The sequence below is a fragment of the Triplophysa rosa genome, linkage group LG3, assembly GCF_024868665.1.
Source record: "Triplophysa rosa linkage group LG3, Trosa_1v2, whole genome shotgun sequence".
In the NCBI taxonomy this organism is placed as follows: Eukaryota; Metazoa; Chordata; class Actinopteri; order Cypriniformes; family Nemacheilidae; genus Triplophysa; species Triplophysa rosa.
Genome location: NC_079892.1, coordinates 11,515,353 through 11,532,729, shown reverse-complemented (window position 1 = coordinate 11,532,729; position 17,377 = coordinate 11,515,353). Strand labels below are relative to the sequence as shown.

At 37.5% G+C, this 17,377-nt stretch overlaps 2 protein-coding genes across 2 annotated transcripts; both read right to left on the bottom strand.

The window, feature by feature from the left end:
- Nucleotides 1-132: 132 nt before the first annotated feature.
- Nucleotides 133-8,559, bottom strand: zgc:101540 (hsFATP2a_ACSVL_like domain-containing protein). Its single transcript, XM_057329426.1, has 10 exons — nucleotides 7,894-8,559; nucleotides 6,681-6,890; nucleotides 5,609-5,767; nucleotides 5,322-5,446; nucleotides 4,833-5,027; nucleotides 4,481-4,571; nucleotides 3,276-3,474; nucleotides 839-936; nucleotides 634-764; nucleotides 133-557 (listed from the first exon to the last, which is right to left on the bottom strand). The coding sequence occupies exons 1-10, from the start codon at nucleotides 8,366-8,368 to the stop codon at nucleotides 381-383; spliced, it is 1,860 nt and encodes a 619-aa protein (XP_057185409.1). The 5' UTR covers nucleotides 8,369-8,559; the 3' UTR covers nucleotides 133-380.
- A 732-nt stretch (nucleotides 8,560-9,291) lies between these two features.
- On the bottom strand, nucleotides 9,292-17,082 carry slc27a2b (solute carrier family 27 member 2b). Its single transcript, XM_057329793.1, has 10 exons — nucleotides 16,575-17,082; nucleotides 13,612-13,821; nucleotides 12,816-12,974; nucleotides 12,575-12,699; nucleotides 11,652-11,846; nucleotides 11,400-11,490; nucleotides 10,945-11,143; nucleotides 10,397-10,494; nucleotides 10,170-10,300; nucleotides 9,292-10,061 (listed from the first exon to the last, which is right to left on the bottom strand). The coding sequence occupies exons 1-10, from the start codon at nucleotides 17,038-17,040 to the stop codon at nucleotides 9,885-9,887; spliced, it is 1,851 nt and encodes a 616-aa protein (XP_057185776.1). The 5' UTR covers nucleotides 17,041-17,082; the 3' UTR covers nucleotides 9,292-9,884.
- Between the last annotated feature and the right edge of the window lie 295 nt (nucleotides 17,083-17,377).

Below are 17,377 nucleotides of genomic sequence, written 5' to 3'. Positions count from 1 at the left end.
GCAAACCAAACACACATCTGACCACCTAATGCGACACCACTGAGACTAGTCTGGGCTTTCGAGAAACCTGCAGTGTAGGCAAAAACTACTACTTAATCTTCATCTTTTAAACTGAAAATACCACAATCTCGGTAGATTCTCACTGACTTTATTAAAAGTTAAGACAAATCGGAAAGTACATTACCAAGGCACAAGGTTAAGGCACGGTTACACATTCTCTATATTCCTATTAAAGCTGTAAAACATTTGACTGTACTGGTCTGTAAAGGTAGATAAATGTTGAAATTATACTTCACTGAAATCATGTGTTCCCTGAGATTAGTGGTCTCTACTGGTTAGTAAATCTCAGAATAGTTTAGCTTAGTTTACCACAAGGGGTTTCACAATTTAATGTCTTGCGACATGATGGAATTAAAAATCTCCCGAGTCAGTGGAATGTATTTCTTCCGAGTCAAATCCAGGAAATAAAGCCGATCTTGTATCAGGGTTGGATCGAAGCCTTCCTCCACCAGTTTCACTTTCTTCATCTTGAAGGTTCCTGTCATTTCCAAGGAATTCTGCAAGACATTGATTTGTGTTGAGACTGGACAGGAGAAAGTCTGCGAGTGGGAATGCTCGGATTGGACGTTTTACCTGAATTCGGATGAAACGGGGTCTGGCGTACACCGGGAGATAGTTAGCCAGAACGCTGAAGGCGGCGACGCAGTCAAACTCTCTGCCTTCTCTCAGTGTAACGGCTGCCATTCCAATTCTTCCTTCATGTCCTTTACATAAAATAAGTTTTTATGTGTTATTTAACATTTTGCTTTTATATCATTGCTATCAACAATCAGTTTACCTTCAACTTTGACTCCATATACGTTGGCCTCCTCAATGCAGTCCACCGTAGTGAGAATATCACTGACCTCAGTTGTAGCCACATTTTCTCCTTTCCACCTGCATAAACATTCACACATTTGAGACTCCCAATTATGTGTGCATAGGCTTTATTCATACTGCACTAAATATGATTCATTTCAAAGCCGATCTTAGTTCCATTTGTTCGTATTGATTGCCTTAGGGATGCCACAGACCCCCCAGTATGATCATCCTTGTGTGAGCCCCCCATCCCAAAATATACTTTTATAAACCTCACACCAAAATGTATAAATTAATATTATACATATTTTTTTCCTTTTACTGTTGTAATGTACTGTTATTCAGTGTGTATGAAGTTATTTTAATCTAGATTATTTATCATTTTTATTATTTATATACATTTTTTGTGTGTTTACTTTAATCAAATGTAATCTTTTTGTTTAATTCATTCTTATTTACTTGTATACATTTTTACAGAGTTGGACAGTTCTTCAGTGTTGTGTTTTTACTGTGAAAAAAACTCACTTCACCACATTTTAAAGCATATATCATACTTTGTACGCCACTACACTTCATACATAGATTTTTAATGTACAAAACACATGAAAAAAATAATAGAAGTACAATTGTTAATTAAATACTTGAGTAAAAGAAAGTACAAGATTTATTTATTTTTTATATGACTAAAGTATTAAAGTGATACTAAATAATGAAAATTCTGTCATAATTTACTCACCCTCAAGTTGTTCTAAACCTGTACAAGTTTCTTTGTTCGGTTGAACACAGAGAAGTATATTTTTTAAATGTTAGCATCTGACATTTCTGGGACATCATTGACTACCATAGTAGAAAACATAAAAATGGTCGTCAAAGGTGCCCTAGAACGGGGGTCGCAAGATGATTTCCAGAAATCTTTTTTTTATTAGAAACAGCGTATGTAATCAATAAGTGTAACAATATATCAAAAATATTAGTTAAGTTAAAAATAAAACCATGCAAATAAAAAGCCATCAGTCTTAGGAATTTCCTCCTCCTCGATCATGACCCCTGAGGTGATTACGTCACATTAACGACATTAGCAACCGCATTAGGTTAGGTGCAGCAAGTCCATATACAGCACCACGTGAAACAGTCCCATGTGCACGCAGGTTCTTTTTCAGGCTTTAAGTTTAGGATATTCTTATTTGACGAAATGAAACGTTGATTAATATCGACCAAAGACAACGCAGGGAAGCCAGCAAGGAAGCGCCGCAGACAGAGGGACCATCGTCCTCGGGTACAAAAAGAGGTACATCCATCAGCACTCGAATCAGTTTGATGAAATTCGACCATCTGTAGTAATAGTTAATAGTTTATGTATTACAACAAGTAAAGTAATGATTAAATAACAATAAAATTATATTATGTTAGACTGTGCTCTTTTTTGTTGTCTAGAGTAGGTGCATGTGCGCATTTGCCTATCCACCTCAGAGGTTAGTGGGGGTCTCGAGTCACTGGCGCTGGTTTTTTGGGGGATCACGGGCTGAAAAGTTTGGGAACCCCTGACCTAGAAATGTTTGCTTTCCTAAATTCTTCAAAATATATTTTGTGTTTAACAGAATCAAATGACAGTTATTTTTCCTACTACCTGTGGTAGTCAATGATGTCCCAGAAATGTCAGTTGCCAACATTCTTCCAAATATCTTTCTCTGTGTTCATCAGAACAAAGTAATTTATAAGTTTGGAACAACTCGAGGGTGGATTAATGACGACAGAATTCTCATTTTGGGGTGAAGTAACACTTTAAAGGTAAAACAAAATACCAAAATGTAGTGAAGTATAAAGTACGATATCTGCTCTACAATACAGTGAAGTAAAAATACGATTAGCATTTGCTCCAAATGAAAAGGTCACACCGTGACCCATCGATCTTCTATTGGTCAAACGTTGTAATTGATACAATTTCACAGGTCAGAGTTCACCAAACTTGCCTAACGCATTCGCATGTGTATGAATAGAAGTCAATGACTACGCTTATTTTGAGGGTATACCTATATCTTAAAATATTTGCTAGCCTAATGCCCCGTTCACATTACAAGCAACATGATTCCATTTATTTCAATGGAGAGCTGGCGACTACCGGCGACACGAGCAGTAGCAACCGTTGGCAACCAATGGAGTGTGTCTAGCGACGCGACAAAGTTGAGAAATGTTTAACTTTATGCAAATGAGGAGCGACTTTTGGGAGCGACAGCCAATAGGAGAAGAGGATGGGAGCTAACGTGATTCTTCTCCTCTCAGCTCCTGAGCGTCACCAGTAATGGAAACGCCCACTTGCGACCTAACCGCCAACCCCTGGCGACTTGCAGTGACCAAGTTGCTTCGAATGTGAACGGGGTATAAGCCAACCAAAAATAAGACGCTACGGTAAGATTGACCTAAAAGTGTCTCCAACTCGATCTTGAAAATAGATAAAGTTGTCGTGATCAATCCTCAGCAGGTCGCCGCTGTTGAAATACAGATCTCCTTTCTCAAACACATCACCGAGTCTCTTCTTCTCTGTTTGCTGCTTATTCCCAGCATACCCGACAAAAGGGGTGCGTTTAGTAATTTGCCCGACCAAAAGTCCCACTTCACCTGCAACAACATTTCAACAATCGTAGCGTTAAAATATAATAAAAACATTCTCCCTTAAAAATTAACTTTATACGACAGTTTCTCAGGAGATCGGTGGTTTGTTTTGTAGCCTACCAGGGTTTTTCCTGCATAGAGAAATTGGAGGCGGCCGCCTCCGTCAAGTGTCGTGCGTGCATTTAACAGACTGTCATTTGTAACTGCAGTTGCAGCATTACGCCACAGTAGAGGCGCTGTTTCGTTATCAGCACATTGAGGCGCTAAAAAGAGTTACAGAACAAGAGCCAGCCTGTGTTTCGCGGCTTTTTGTTTTGCATCCAAGTACGTTTAATTTCTTGAAATTTATTAAATTAACATGACGTACATCATTGTAATGTCTTCAGCTGTGTAGTTGGATCGTTGAATCAGCGTATACTGTACACAGCGAGTTCGCCAGTATGAACGCACATTGCGTTTAGAACGACTCGCACACGAATGACTCATTTGAACCGATTCATTTAAACTATTGAACTTTTCGGTCACTAGCGAATATAAGAGATCATTGAATCATTTAAAGTGAACCACAGAGAATGCAAGATGTGAATGAGCTTTGCTCGTTTAGTAAGATTGGTTAATTCAGTTGGCGATTGTGGGCTGAAAAGTTAGTTGAAAATGATTTTAAAAAAAGCTTTATTTGATAAAAAAAAAACATTTCTGTTTCGTTGAATAAAAGTAATGTTTTATAGAACTTAATAATTGTCATTTTCATCTAATTTTATTAGAACTTTTAATATGTCAATGTCACTTTGGTTAAGCCACTTAAAGATACGGTAGTACTGTGTGTACAAGATCAGGATGGCACCACCTCAGCCTCATTTTGAGCCAGGAAAAACCCTGGTAGCTTGAGTCATTACAGATAGAAAGCTTTTTCTTCCAATGACAACATATCAAGATGCGTCTCTAAATTTATTTAAAATCACAGCAATTTATTTTATTTAATAGCCGAATAGAATGTTGTTCAAATACGTACCTCTTTGAGCTGGGATACACAGCCCCTGAGAGTTTCTTACTGGCTCTTCTTTCTCAATGTCGAACTTGATCAGTGCAAATGGGAAAAATATCTGTGAAATGCAAAAGGAATTTAGCTTTACACAGAACAACCCAATATGCCAAAAGAAACAAACCAAAAAAAACAGTTCATTGCTTTTTTATAAAACCCTAGCAACAGCGATATAATAAGAAACGCAACTGGTTAATAACAATTTTAATAAATTAGTCATTATAAAATAATCATACAATGACTTAGCTCATCCAATCAGAATTCAAAGTCAAAACAATATATTTTAAAGACTGCATATATTGTGTGGGACTTTTATTCTGACCTTGCTTAGAATATTGATCCGACCGATAGCTCCGACTTTATCGGTGTAATTGACAAAGCCGACGTTTCCCTCAGTGGCGGCGTACAGCTCCCGCACGTGAATGTGTCCGAAGCGGTCGAGGAACTCTTTCCAGACGTCTGCTCGCACACCGTTACCAATGGCGATCCTCACTTTGTGGTCTCGGTCATTTTCTTTCTACAAAGAGGACAGAGATCGACCTTTGATATTGATTCTCTGGGCTGTTGATAACAGAGCTTGGCTAACTGTGAGACCTATCAAAGCCATGACTGTTAATCTGTCTTTATCTTTTAACAGTCCTAAACCTTTTCAGGACATGCTGGTTTTAAACTGTCTACCGCGTAAGGTCGATCTAGATGCAGATATACAACAGGCAACTCAACTGGATGGGACTGAGCTAGTTCCTGTTTAATACTTAAAAAATTGGGAAATTACACAGTGTGATTTAGTAACGTAAGGAAGCGTTTTCACCGTCGGTGTATTGCAGAGGTAACGCAGCGTTTCTCCAATGTACTGCATGCCAGTTATGTTATATTTCCTGCAGTCATCCCAGAACTGAGAGGCTGAAAACTTTCTCCGCAGAACAACTGTGTTACCTGCACCAAACAGATGTAAATCCCTATAAGCACCACATACAAGTGACATAAACTAGACATACCCGTCACAACTACATAATGCATGCAGTACAAACAGAAAACAAATGTATGCTTTCGGCATTCAGGTGATATTCCTGCAAGGGTACAGTAGCTATATTGGACCTCTTTCAATGGATCCGACGAGTCCGATGAGAAACCCAGCGCTGTGATACAGAGGCAGATTGATGTAGAATACGTCTTCAGATGTCAACCCCGACACACCCTGGATAAATGAAGCAGCCCAAACCCTCTCATGGGTCACGTATGCAGCTTTAGGAAGACCTTCGGAAAGCAAAATACAAACTTTATTTAGAGATCTATGATATATGCTCCAGTCTGTAATGTGTGTAGAAAGCACACAAGATAATATCAAGATGAAAGATAATATCAAATGTATCTGAAAAAAGGAATCATCCCCTATTACCAGTATGATATAAATATATGGAGATCAAATCATGTTTTTTATTGTTATGTTTTTTTTATTGTGTTAGTTAGCAGTATGTTTTGAGTTATTATGGCTTAAATCAAAACAAACCAACTGCGGTTTGATTGACTTGGAATGCACGATAAAAAAACAACATGATTTTTGAAAAGAAATCAAACGAAAAAGAACCAAACTTTTCTTATTTTGTTTTGTGTGGTTTACAAAACTTTTTTTTAAATAAAGCAGTAGTAATGAAAGGAAAGTTTAGGCACATGTGTGAGGGAAAAAGTTGGGTAACTGTTTATTTTTGTAATCCTAAATACAAAATTACATTTAGTCATTTAGCTGACACTTTTATCCAAAGCGACTTGCAAATGAGGTCAACAATGGAAGCAATTGGAACAACATAAGGACAACAAAAAGCATAAGCGCAGTAAAACTGGTCCCATATAGACTACCATAGTATACAGAGCTACGTTTTTTTTAAATACAAAATATTAAATACAAAACATATATATATATATTATATATATATATACAGTATATGTGTGTGTTTCTTTGTTTTATTATTAAAATCATGGATAATATTAAATAAATATACATGTTTTCCCCCATCAATATTGTCTAAAACATTTGTGCATCCCTAATAAAAACAATTAGGCTATATTAAAATGTTACCCCAAATCTATCATGTTATCTGTTTTTGCTGGAATTGGATTCATTCTTCCTCATTATAGCAAGAAATATGACATGCGCAGCGGTGTGAGATACCTGTGGTGCCGGAGGTGTAGATATACAGTGCTGTAGTCTTGATGTTAACATTGGACCTGAGAGATGGAGACAGCGGTTTATCAGACGCTTCAGCGATCTTCTGATTGATGCTCTGGATGCCGTCTGTACTGTGTTCATCTGACAGGAGGTAGACTGTGATCCCCTTCTCTTTCAGTGCAGGCAAGATCTCCTCCACAGCATCACGGAGGTCTGCAGGAGAAACATTTGAAATAATGATTCAACAATGATGATGAATTCCCAATATGACTACCATGGGAATACCTTCATACCATTATTTTCATTACTTTGGAATACTTTATAAATAGCGTACGAACTTTATTTAGGGATGCATGACATATGCTACACATTGTAGTGTGGTCATTATTCAGTGGCATTTTATTTATTTATAGTCTTGTTCTACATGTACATGCTGTGTATTTAATGTGTAACTTTAATGACAGGGTGCCCGCACGAACCCATAAAACTCTTACCCATAATAACCCTTAGAAACATTAACCCTGGTTATAGTAAAAGTGCAGTAACCTTGTTTTTATAGATTGATACAATTATTTGCATAAATAAAGTGCTTTAAACTCATTAATCCTGTCATTCATTATAATGGATTGCATCTAATATAACTTTTTGAAAATTAACTATGATTTTACTTAAGTAACCGTAGTTTGACCATGAAGTTTGTAGTATGGTTACACAAATTGTAATCACAAAATGCACTTTTACTATAATAAAACCATGTTTAGAGGGACAGTTCATAAAAAATCTGTAATTTATTCGCCCTTATGACTTTTTTCATCTGTGAAACACAAAAGGAGATATTTTGAGAAAGGTCTCTGTGGTTTCGTGTCCATACAATGGAAGTCAACGGGGGTCAATGTTGTCTAATTATCAACGTTCTTCAAAATATCTTATTTTGTGTTCACAGGAAGAGAGAAAGTTATTCAGGTTTGAAATGACAGGAGGGTGAGTAAATGATCAAATCATTTGAACTGTTGGGTATAGTATTCCTTTAAATGTGCATTTTCTGCCTCAACATTCCAGAGTAAACCAGATTCGAGTCTCGTGCACACTCTCCTAAATATATCTTTCCAAAAATGGCCTGTTTCCATATGCACACACCATATACACACTCGTGATGAGTCTCCAAATACATATATAGCGAGTTAACAGGAGCGCGTCACGAACGCGTGAATCTCACCAGCAGCGGCTATGAGCACGTTCGCTCCGCAGCAGGAGAAGCAGTGCAGGAGTGATCTGGATCTGATATTAAAGTTCAGGAGTGCTGCGGGACAGCCCAGCTTAGCCAGGCCGAGCCAGGTCCATATAAAGCACGGCTCGTTCCCGAGGAAAAGGGCCACCGTATCTCCCTCCTTGAGCGCGGCGACGGAGCGCAGCGCGTTCGCGACTTTATTACTTTCTCTCTCCACGTCCGAATAAGTGTACGTCTTGCCCTCGAAATGCACGAAGGTCTTGTGCGGGTGTTTCTTCGCCGCATCCAGAAAACAGTCCACTATGCTGTAGAAGGGAGATCTGCGTTTGTATTTAATCAATCGGATCCCAAATCCAAGCGCGTGAAACATGTAAACGCAGTCCTGGAAAAAATACGGCTTGAAAGTTCTCAGCAGCGCAGGCAAAAGCGCCAGACCCGCCAGAAGCGTAAACCAGATCAACATGTTTGCAAGAGTCTGTAAAACGCGACGATTTGGAGATTAACGCAAAGCCATAGCCTGACACGACTTCCAGAGACTTCAAATTCACGGGGTCGCGTTCTCGAGGTGCAAATTCAGCCCATTGGGAGCTCTGGAGGGAGGTTAGATCATTCTGGTCCACCCCCGATGTCAAGATCCTCGCCGGGTTGCCAGATCATCATCGATCCAATGGGGGTTCAAATCACAAATCTGCTGTTTATAGAAAGTTGCGAAACCATCCAATAGCATCTGCAGATTAAATCCTTGGTTCTGTCGTAATATCAATCAGCCCTGCTTACTATTTACATATGAAGTAGGTCATTAATATGTCATGTAAGAATTGAAATGAACCATGGTTTGACGGTAGCCGTTTCTTTTTTTATTTATGTGTAATAAACCAAAGCACTAATTTAGAACTACACTGTTAACCATTTAAACCATGGTTGTTATTTTTTCTAAGGGTTATACATTATTATTAAGTGCAAAGATACTTTTATATGGCAGATAAGATTTTTAATTTTCTATACACACAGTATACACTTTTTTTTAACCAAATGTAAAATGTATATTTTTACGAAACAACTAAATATTAATAACTATGTTGTTGAGTATAGAAATAAATAAACATGGGCAATAATATACAGTATATATAGCCAAAGTGAGAACACATATTTCGATAGTGTTCTTTTTTTACTTATTTGATTTTTTTCATTATTTACTTTTTCCATACAAAACATTGGAATATCACAGTTTTGGCAATATTGTATTTCAACAATCGTACTAATACGAGACCAGTCATATGGGCAGATATATAATTACAGTTCATTGCATGCATCATTTTTACATTTGTCTGTGATTAAATGAACAGATCAATTCATAAAAAGTATTACGTATTTAAAAATAAGTAGTTAATTTTTAAATATTTTATTGTCAGCTTGAAAATCTTTGGAGGGGCCCAAGAAAAATTTGGAGAGGGAATTCCCCCTAGTCTCGGCCTTGAGACCAGTTAAAATGACATACTGACAACATAAGAAATGGTTTTGTCATAAGAATCTTAAGTATGTGGTAGAGGCAAAATGTACATTTCTTCCCAATTTGGCAACCCTTTCCTCCAATACAACCTTTGAGACATGAGTGGGAGGGTTTCTACTCAGGCCAATCATTTTCTAGAAAACACTTACTAAACAATGTGTCTACCACAGACCACAGGAGAAAGTTCTTTGAGAGCTCTCAGACAGACAATTAAATAATACACTTTGATATTTCTAGTCTTTTCAAACCACGTTACCAGAGAAAATGTGTGCTTTTAAAATACTGTGCTGCGAAAATGAAATATTTGTGAAACACAAAAAAGCAAAGTTATTTTCTTTACATAGGAATTTCTGTAGTTTACATCAATATAACTCATATAAAGTGTATCTGATATCTGGACAGTTATTGTATTGCAATGGTGAGTTTAGTTTTAACAGTCTGTAATCAAATAACTTTCATTGCCTGCTATTCACAACCTGAAGTGACCCTCTGATATGGACTGGTATGTTTCCTGTGTCAGAGGTCTGTAGCTATTCACCGTCTCATCCAGAACAAACAGAGGCTCTTTGATTCGCACAGGGTTGAAGCCCTCCTCTGTTAGCTTTACTTTCATATATTTATAGGTGCCAGTAGTATCCATGTCATTCTGTAATGAGTAGTAATTTCAATAAAAAATGAACACTATATTCACATTAAATATGACAAATACTTGTGTTAAATTCATAAATATATGTATAAGGCATTATGACATCACCTTGATCCGTATGAAGCGCGGTCTGGCGTAAGAAGGAAGGTAAGTGGTCACGTGACTAAAAAGACCTTCGCAATCTAACTGTCGGTCGTCCTTTAGTTTGACGGCAGCCATTCCTATCCTTCCCTCATGTCCTGCAAATAAGATGAATAGTGTCAGTAGAGTAGATAAGAGAAAATACCGATTCATTGTATGACTGGATGCTTTGAAGGAATAATGTAGCAATAAACCTGGAACTGTAACGCCGTACACGTTTGCTTGCTCTATACATGTTACTATTGTTAGAACGTCCGATACTTCATTTGTGGACACGTTTTCCCCTTTCCACCTGAGCAACAAAAAAAAAACGGGATGTTATTACAAAGGCAGAGATGACTTGATTTCATTGACTGGAAAAATAGAAACATTTATTGATCATATAGATTTAAAGGTACAGTTCACTTAAAAATGACGTTTCAAAATAATGTATTATTTCTTCTGTAAAACACAAAAGAGAATCTGGAATATCGTACAAAAAATGTTTGGACCACTTTTATGATAGGTTAATGGTGATTTTTGTTGTTTTGGACAACTCCAGTCCCTATTCACTTTCATTATATAAAAAACACCCTTTATGTTCTACAAAAGAAGTCTTATGGTTTTAAAACAACATGAAAGTGAATAAGTGTTGACCGCATTTATATTTTTGGGTGAACTATTCCTTTTAGCTTCATTAAATATTGTAGCACTTTACTTCGATCTGCCCTGTTAAATTTGATGCTTTTGCATGTACACCTACCTAAAAGTGTCGCCCACACGATCCTGAAAGTAGATAAAGTTATCACTGTCTATCCTGAACAGATCGCCAGAGTTGAAGTATACGTCTCCCTTTTCAAACACATTGTACAGTTTCTTCTTTTCTGTATGCTTCTGATCTCCGGCATATCCAATAAAAGGATGCCTTTGGGTGATCTTCGACAGCAGCAGACCTGTCTCACCTGCATTCAAATCAATAACACAGTAGTTACATGCAATTCTTCCAAAAAGTGCCAAAGAAGCTAATTTTTCAAAAATGAATGATAATAATTTGGAGTTTTATAAATCTTTATTATGATATACTATGACAGCAGCCAAACTCAAACCTACAATCTGCCTTTGGGACAAAAATAGTATGTCAAAGTACAGTAGAAATGTAGATGTATCTTAAAAAGTCTTGTGAGTTTGTAGTACATTAAACGGATAAATATGACATGCCTTTAGCAGCCTCTGTGCAAAATCCATCAGCGTTCCTGACAGGTTCCTCTAGCTCTTGGTCAAACTTAACCATGGCATAAGGGCTTACCCTCTGAAATAACATTACATTTTTTTTGCATTCAGACAAATTCAAGTAAATCTCAAAAAGAACAAATACAGTAAGTTCCTAAAAGAGTATTGCTTTGTCCTGGGATTACTATTTTGTAATATATGAACATCATATATACAATAATGTTTGGATTCCAGTAGTACCTTATGAATAGCGTGCAATCTACCAACAGCCCCAATTTTCCCAGCGAAGTTCAGGAAACCTGTGACCCCCTCAGTTGCACCGTAGAATTCTTTGATTTCAATATGACCGAACCGGCTTATAAATGTCCTCCAAACATCTGCCCTCATCCCGTTCCCAATGGCCATTCTAACGCTGTGTACTGGGTCGCTAAATCGCTTTGAAGAGCAATAAACACAGATAAGATGATCAGACACGTCCATAACATCCTAGCAGATTCAGAATGTTCCCCTAAAGTGTTTCTTTTTTGCAACCACAAGAAATGTTCCCATTATGTTGCAGGGGGAGTATTTTTAAGTAAGCTAAAAATAACTACAATGGAACGTTGTGTATGGGTTATGTTTAGGTTATTTTGCAACATAAAATAATCTTCCCAGAACGTTACAGGGGAGTATTTTTGTTATTTTCAGGTTATTATTTTGCAACCATAAAATAACGTTCCCAGAACGTTGCAGAGGTGTATTTTGAAATAAGCTAAAAAATAACCACCCGGAAACGTTCTGTATAAGTTATTTTTTTAGGTTATTTTGCGACTACAGTATAAAATAACACTCCCAAATATTGCAGGGGGAGTATTTTGAAATAAGCTAAAAAATAGGCACCAGTTTAAGTTATTTTTAGGTTCTTTGCAACATAATATAACGTTCCCAGAACGTTGCAGGGTGGTTATCTTTAAATGACCAAAAAAGAAGTTACACAAAATGTTTCCTAATGGTTATTTCTGGTAACATTCTGGAAATCAAAATAGTTATAATGTTTTATGATGTTCCTAGATAACCAAAACCAAAAATAACATTCTCTGAACGTTTTGAGAACCAAAAATTGTTAGATTGGTACATGGGAATATGAAAAGCTACAAAAAGATGACATGGATGACTTTGAATACCTTTGGTGTATTGCAGAGATAACGCATTGTTTCTCCAATGTACTGGATCACAGTTACATTGTATTTCCTGCAGTCATCCCAAAACTGAGAGGACGAAAACTTGCTCTTCAAAACTACACTGCTTCCTAAACAAATACACAACGAAAACTGCCTTGTTTTGAGACAACTAATTAGAATAACAGAGAATAACATATTTTTCTATGTTTTGAAATAACATCACAAAAGAACAGCTGATTCTTACCTCTCTCAATACACCCTGTGAATCCGATACAAAACCCAGCACTGTGATACAAGGGAAGGTTGATATACACAACATCTTCAGAGGTCCCTCCACAAAGAAACTGGAAGAGGGACATCGCCCACAACCTCTGATGAGTAACCAAACCTGCCTTTGGAAGACCTGCAGAAGACAGGGTGCGTTCAATTCAACATCATTCTTACTTTACACATGCTTTTTCTATTCCCAAGAAGCAAAATTACAAGCTACTCTTCATTCAAGCTACATTTACATGTATTCATTTGGCAGACGCTTTTATCCAAAGACACGCTAAACAGTAGCGTTAGTTTACAAGGCCATGCTACTAAGAGGATTCAAGCTGGAGTAAGCAAGGGAGAGAATGAACAACAAGAATTTTTTTACAGACACTAGACATAGACAGTTATTGGTTAGTCAAATAAATATGTTTTGAGCTGTTTTTTGAAAGTTGTAAAGGATGTTGCAGTTCGGGTGGAGGCTGGCAGTTCATTCCACCACAGGGGAACCGAATGAGTAAAGCTTTTTGCAAGCGATTTGGTTCCAATGAAGTGAAATCAGGAGGGGACTAGACGTGCAGATGCATTCTGGATCATTTGCAAGGGCTTGACTGCATTGGTTGGAAAGCCGGCCTGAAGAGAATTGCAGTAGTCCAGTCTTGATATGACCAGAGCTTGGACTAGAGAGGCATGCTCCGACAGGAACGGCCTGATTTTCCTGATGTTGTAGAGCACATACCTGCAAGGTCGAGTGGTGATATTGTAGTCATTGATTCCTGTATTACCTGTCGTGCCTGATGTATAGATGTGCACCGCTACACTTCTCAAGGTGATGTTGGCTCTCAGGTCGGCAGGAATGGGCTCATCTGAAGCCTGGTTGATCTTGTCGGTTAAACTCTCAGTCCCGTCACAGTTAACACTGTCAGTCAGTATATAGACCGTGACTCCTTGCTCTCTGAGCGCAGGCAGCACTTCTTCAACAGCATCCTGCAGCTCTACAAGATAATATACAGGGGTTATATGAATTTTTTTAATATACTGTAAACATCCATTGTAACTTGCAAATATTTTTTGTTTGTTATCTTCTGTGTTCAGCACTGGTTAGGTGAAATGGGTGACTTGTCAGATTTTCACAAGGGGCGAATTGCGGGAGTCTCATTTAGTTGCAACATTAACAGGCAGACTGTTCGGTGTTTCAAGCCAAGGTCTTCACAATACTGAGAAAAGCGAGAAACAAGTTCCTTATTCTAACCTTTCTGAAGAAACAAGATACAGCATTTCACTGGAGATTATACAAATGCTGTAGCAATCTATTGTGAGGATCTTCTAAGTTGTATTGATGGCAAACTTTGTTACACCCGGCAATCACATTCTTTTGTTCTGTATCCCTTATTTGGCAGGCAGTGAATTGCACACATGTGTAGGGTATGTATATGTATGTATGAATAGTGTAGATAAATAAACAGCATGTGTATCCACGCTCGAATTGTTTCTGTGATTATTTATCACATATCAAGGTCACTTAAACTGCTTGATTTCGTTAAGATTTCTGAAGTGGTACTGTACTACAGTAAGAATATTGTTTTTCCAAGGCCAGGAAAGTAATATGTCTTAGAGTTGATATACGATCTGCTGATCACTCGCGGGATGAGTGTATTTAGTTTGTCGCTGTTATTAGCTCTGCTGCATCAGGTAAAGTGTATACAATAATTAATGGTTAATCACAATTAATTATACGTATGTTACTCTGGTTAAACTCATAGTTTCCCAGAAATACACTACACATGATATGAAATATTTGATCAGTACGTTCATTTCTTGGGAATCAAATCCATCACCTAGTTGTAACTCTTCCATTTCAGGAATGCTACATCAGCATAACTTTGCAAAGCACATTTGTTTGTCAGTTTTACATTTTGCATACTCATCTTATTTTCACATGCTGTACTTTCATCTACATTTATGCAGATGGTACATGCACTTCTATCCAAAGTGCCACACAGTATTGTATGTACTGTACTTTGCATGACTAATATGAATGACTTTAACAGTACTAAGTAACAGTGATGCCTAAATGTTTGAAGTGGTTATATTTAATAACCTCTTGTCTAGATCTCATTTAGGAATGATCTCATGTGCTTGAGCAATATATGCAAAGGGTTGTTTAAGGGATATTTCAGAGACAAAACAAAATTGAATGAATGACTGAATATGAAAAACAAGCCTCAGTTTCACGTGCAGCCGAGGGATAATGGGAGTTAGACATTAACATTAATAGTGCTCTCATTATGGATATTTCTCTTAAACAAACACATCGTTTCGCTTCAGAAGACCTTTGTTGAGACCACGGAGCCGTGTCGTGCAGTTCTTTAATTGATGGATGCACTTTTTGGAGCTTCAAAAAGGTGACGCCCATTCACTCCCATTCTATCGCTTGGAAGTAAAATGATACGTGGGATTATAACTCCGACTGCATTATTCTTCAAGAAGTCATATTCAGTGTGTGTGTTATATTCACGTGTGTGTGTGTGTTCATGTTTTATATGTTAGTGGGGACCTAAACCTGAATACACACCAACTCATGGGTACTCGTGTCACTGTGGGGACCAAAACTGAGGTCCTCTGAGGCACAAAAGCTTATAAATTGTACAGAACAATATTTTTTAAAAATCTAAAAATGCAAAAAGTTTTCTATGATCTTTAGGTTTAGGGGTTGGGTTAGGGGATAAAATATACAGTTTGTACAGTATACAACTCATTATGCCTATAGACTGTCCCCACGGAGATAATAAACCAGACGTGTGTGTGTGTGTGTGTGTGCGTGTGTGTGTGTGAGCAATAGAAACAATCACAGAAATGAATAAAATTTCTTATAATGAAAAGTGTATTGGTTTTAATGTAAACTATAATGGACTCTTACTGGTAATGTGTTGGGTTGGGTTCTTTTGATGGGATGTTATCTGGAACTAACAGCATGACAAGAGGATGAGTACATGATGACAGACTTGTTATTATTGGGTGAAATATCACTTTAAATCCTACTGGAATAAGTTTCAAACACTAGCGCCCGGTTTCATAGACGAGGCTAAGCTAAAGCCAGGACTTAAATGAGGATATTTAAGTTAATATTTTAAGTTATTAAAAAGCCTTAGATAAAAACATCACTGGTGTGCATTTTGAGACAAAACAATGGCAATTACATATTGAAACATATTGCGGGGCAATTTATTTTCAGATAAGACAGCTGAAAGTTAACTTTCATTTTAGTCTGGGAGTACTAAGCCTTGTCCGTGAAAGCGGGCATCGAAATTTTAAGAATTTTGTAATGGTTTTAATAGTAAACAAGTCATAATGCTTCGCAATTTGTAATGCATTGTTTTTTATATCAACAGAAATGTGTCTATATCATAATAAAAGCCCCTGTCAGGAACAGTTATTACACTCCTCTATTGCATTTAATCAATAAGAACTTCTATACTGCATAAAAATGCAAATTAATGGTTTCCATTACAAATACCATTATGAACCATCATCCGTTTATCATTAAAACCATCACTAAATGCCTTTATGGGCCTTATTCCAGTCACATTTAACGGGGTTCTATCGATTCCCATCCACCAATAGACCCCAACACATTACCAGTAAAGATCTATGGGAGAAATGACAGTTTTCACTCAAATCAATGCATTTACTATGATAACCATTAAATCATGACACTTCTGTGACGTTTTGGAGAAGTTTGTTGTACCTGCTGAGGCGATGAGTGCTTTGGCTCCGCTGCAGGAGAAGCAGTGCAGCAGTGATCTGGATCTGATGTTATAGTTCAGAAGAGCCGCAGAGCAGCCGATCTTCGTCAAAGCCAACCACATCCACATGAACATGGGCTCATTTCCCATGAGAAGAGCCACCGAATCTCCCTCGTGAAGACCCGCGTGCTTTAATAAACACCTCGCGATCTTATTGCTCCGTCTATCCGTCTCCGCGTACGAGTACGTCTCGTCGCCAAAGCTAATAAACACTTTGTCGGGATGTTTCTGGACTTGCTCCAGAAATCGGTCCCCTAAAGTATAGAAAGGTTTGGATTTTCTTATTTTGGTCGTGTGATATGCGAGTAATAAGATTCGGTAGGCGTACTGGACGTCTGTGATGAAGTATGGAAAGCGGAATCTTACCGCGAATAGAAGTAAAACGGCACTTAAGATAAACCAAAACATGATACGACGTGATCAGAGTTCATGCAGATGTTCCTCGTGTTCTCAGACAGACAGAAGATAACTTAACAAACATGCAATGAAGGCGGTGAAGAGGAGGAGCTTTCATTAGTCTGAAACACTCACTAAACAGTTATGAAGGACAGAAACTCCATGAACTTCACATTATAATGAACGAGGATCTCTACACGAACACTACCAAGAGTGACGCTTAAAAATCAACAAAGAATCAATTTATCAATTGAATCAATCATAAAAATGTAAAAGAAATACTAAACAAATAATAAGAAACCAATTCCGAGAAAAATAAGTCATTTTTAAAATGGTTTAGTTCATGTTT

What these genes read in the sequence shown, in the direction of transcription:
- zgc:101540 (XM_057329426.1), bottom strand. Translation starts at nt 8,368, where the DNA reads ATGTTGATCTGGTTTACGCTTCTGGCGGGTCTGGCGCTTTTGCCTGCG. An exon ending in CGTGCTCATAGCCGCTGCTG is followed by an intron (nt 6,891 to 7,893) that starts GTGAGATTCACG and finishes TTTCTCCTGCAG; the next exon opens with ACCTCCGTGATGCTGTGGAG. An exon ending in CCCGTTTCATCCGAATTCAG is followed by an intron (nt 558 to 633) that starts GTAAAACGTCCA and finishes AATGTCTTGCAG; the next exon opens with AATTCCTTGGAAATGACAGG.
- slc27a2b (XM_057329793.1), bottom strand. Translation starts at nt 17,040, where the DNA reads ATGTTTTGGTTTATCTTAAGTGCCGTTTTACTTCTATTCGCGGTAAGA. An exon ending in AGCACTCATCGCCTCAGCAG is followed by an intron (nt 13,822 to 16,574) that starts GTACAACAAACT and finishes ATTATCTTGTAG; the next exon opens with AGCTGCAGGATGCTGTTGAA. An exon ending in CGCGCTTCATACGGATCAAG is followed by an intron (nt 10,062 to 10,169) that starts GTGATGTCATAA and finishes TACTCATTACAG; the next exon opens with AATGACATGGATACTACTGG.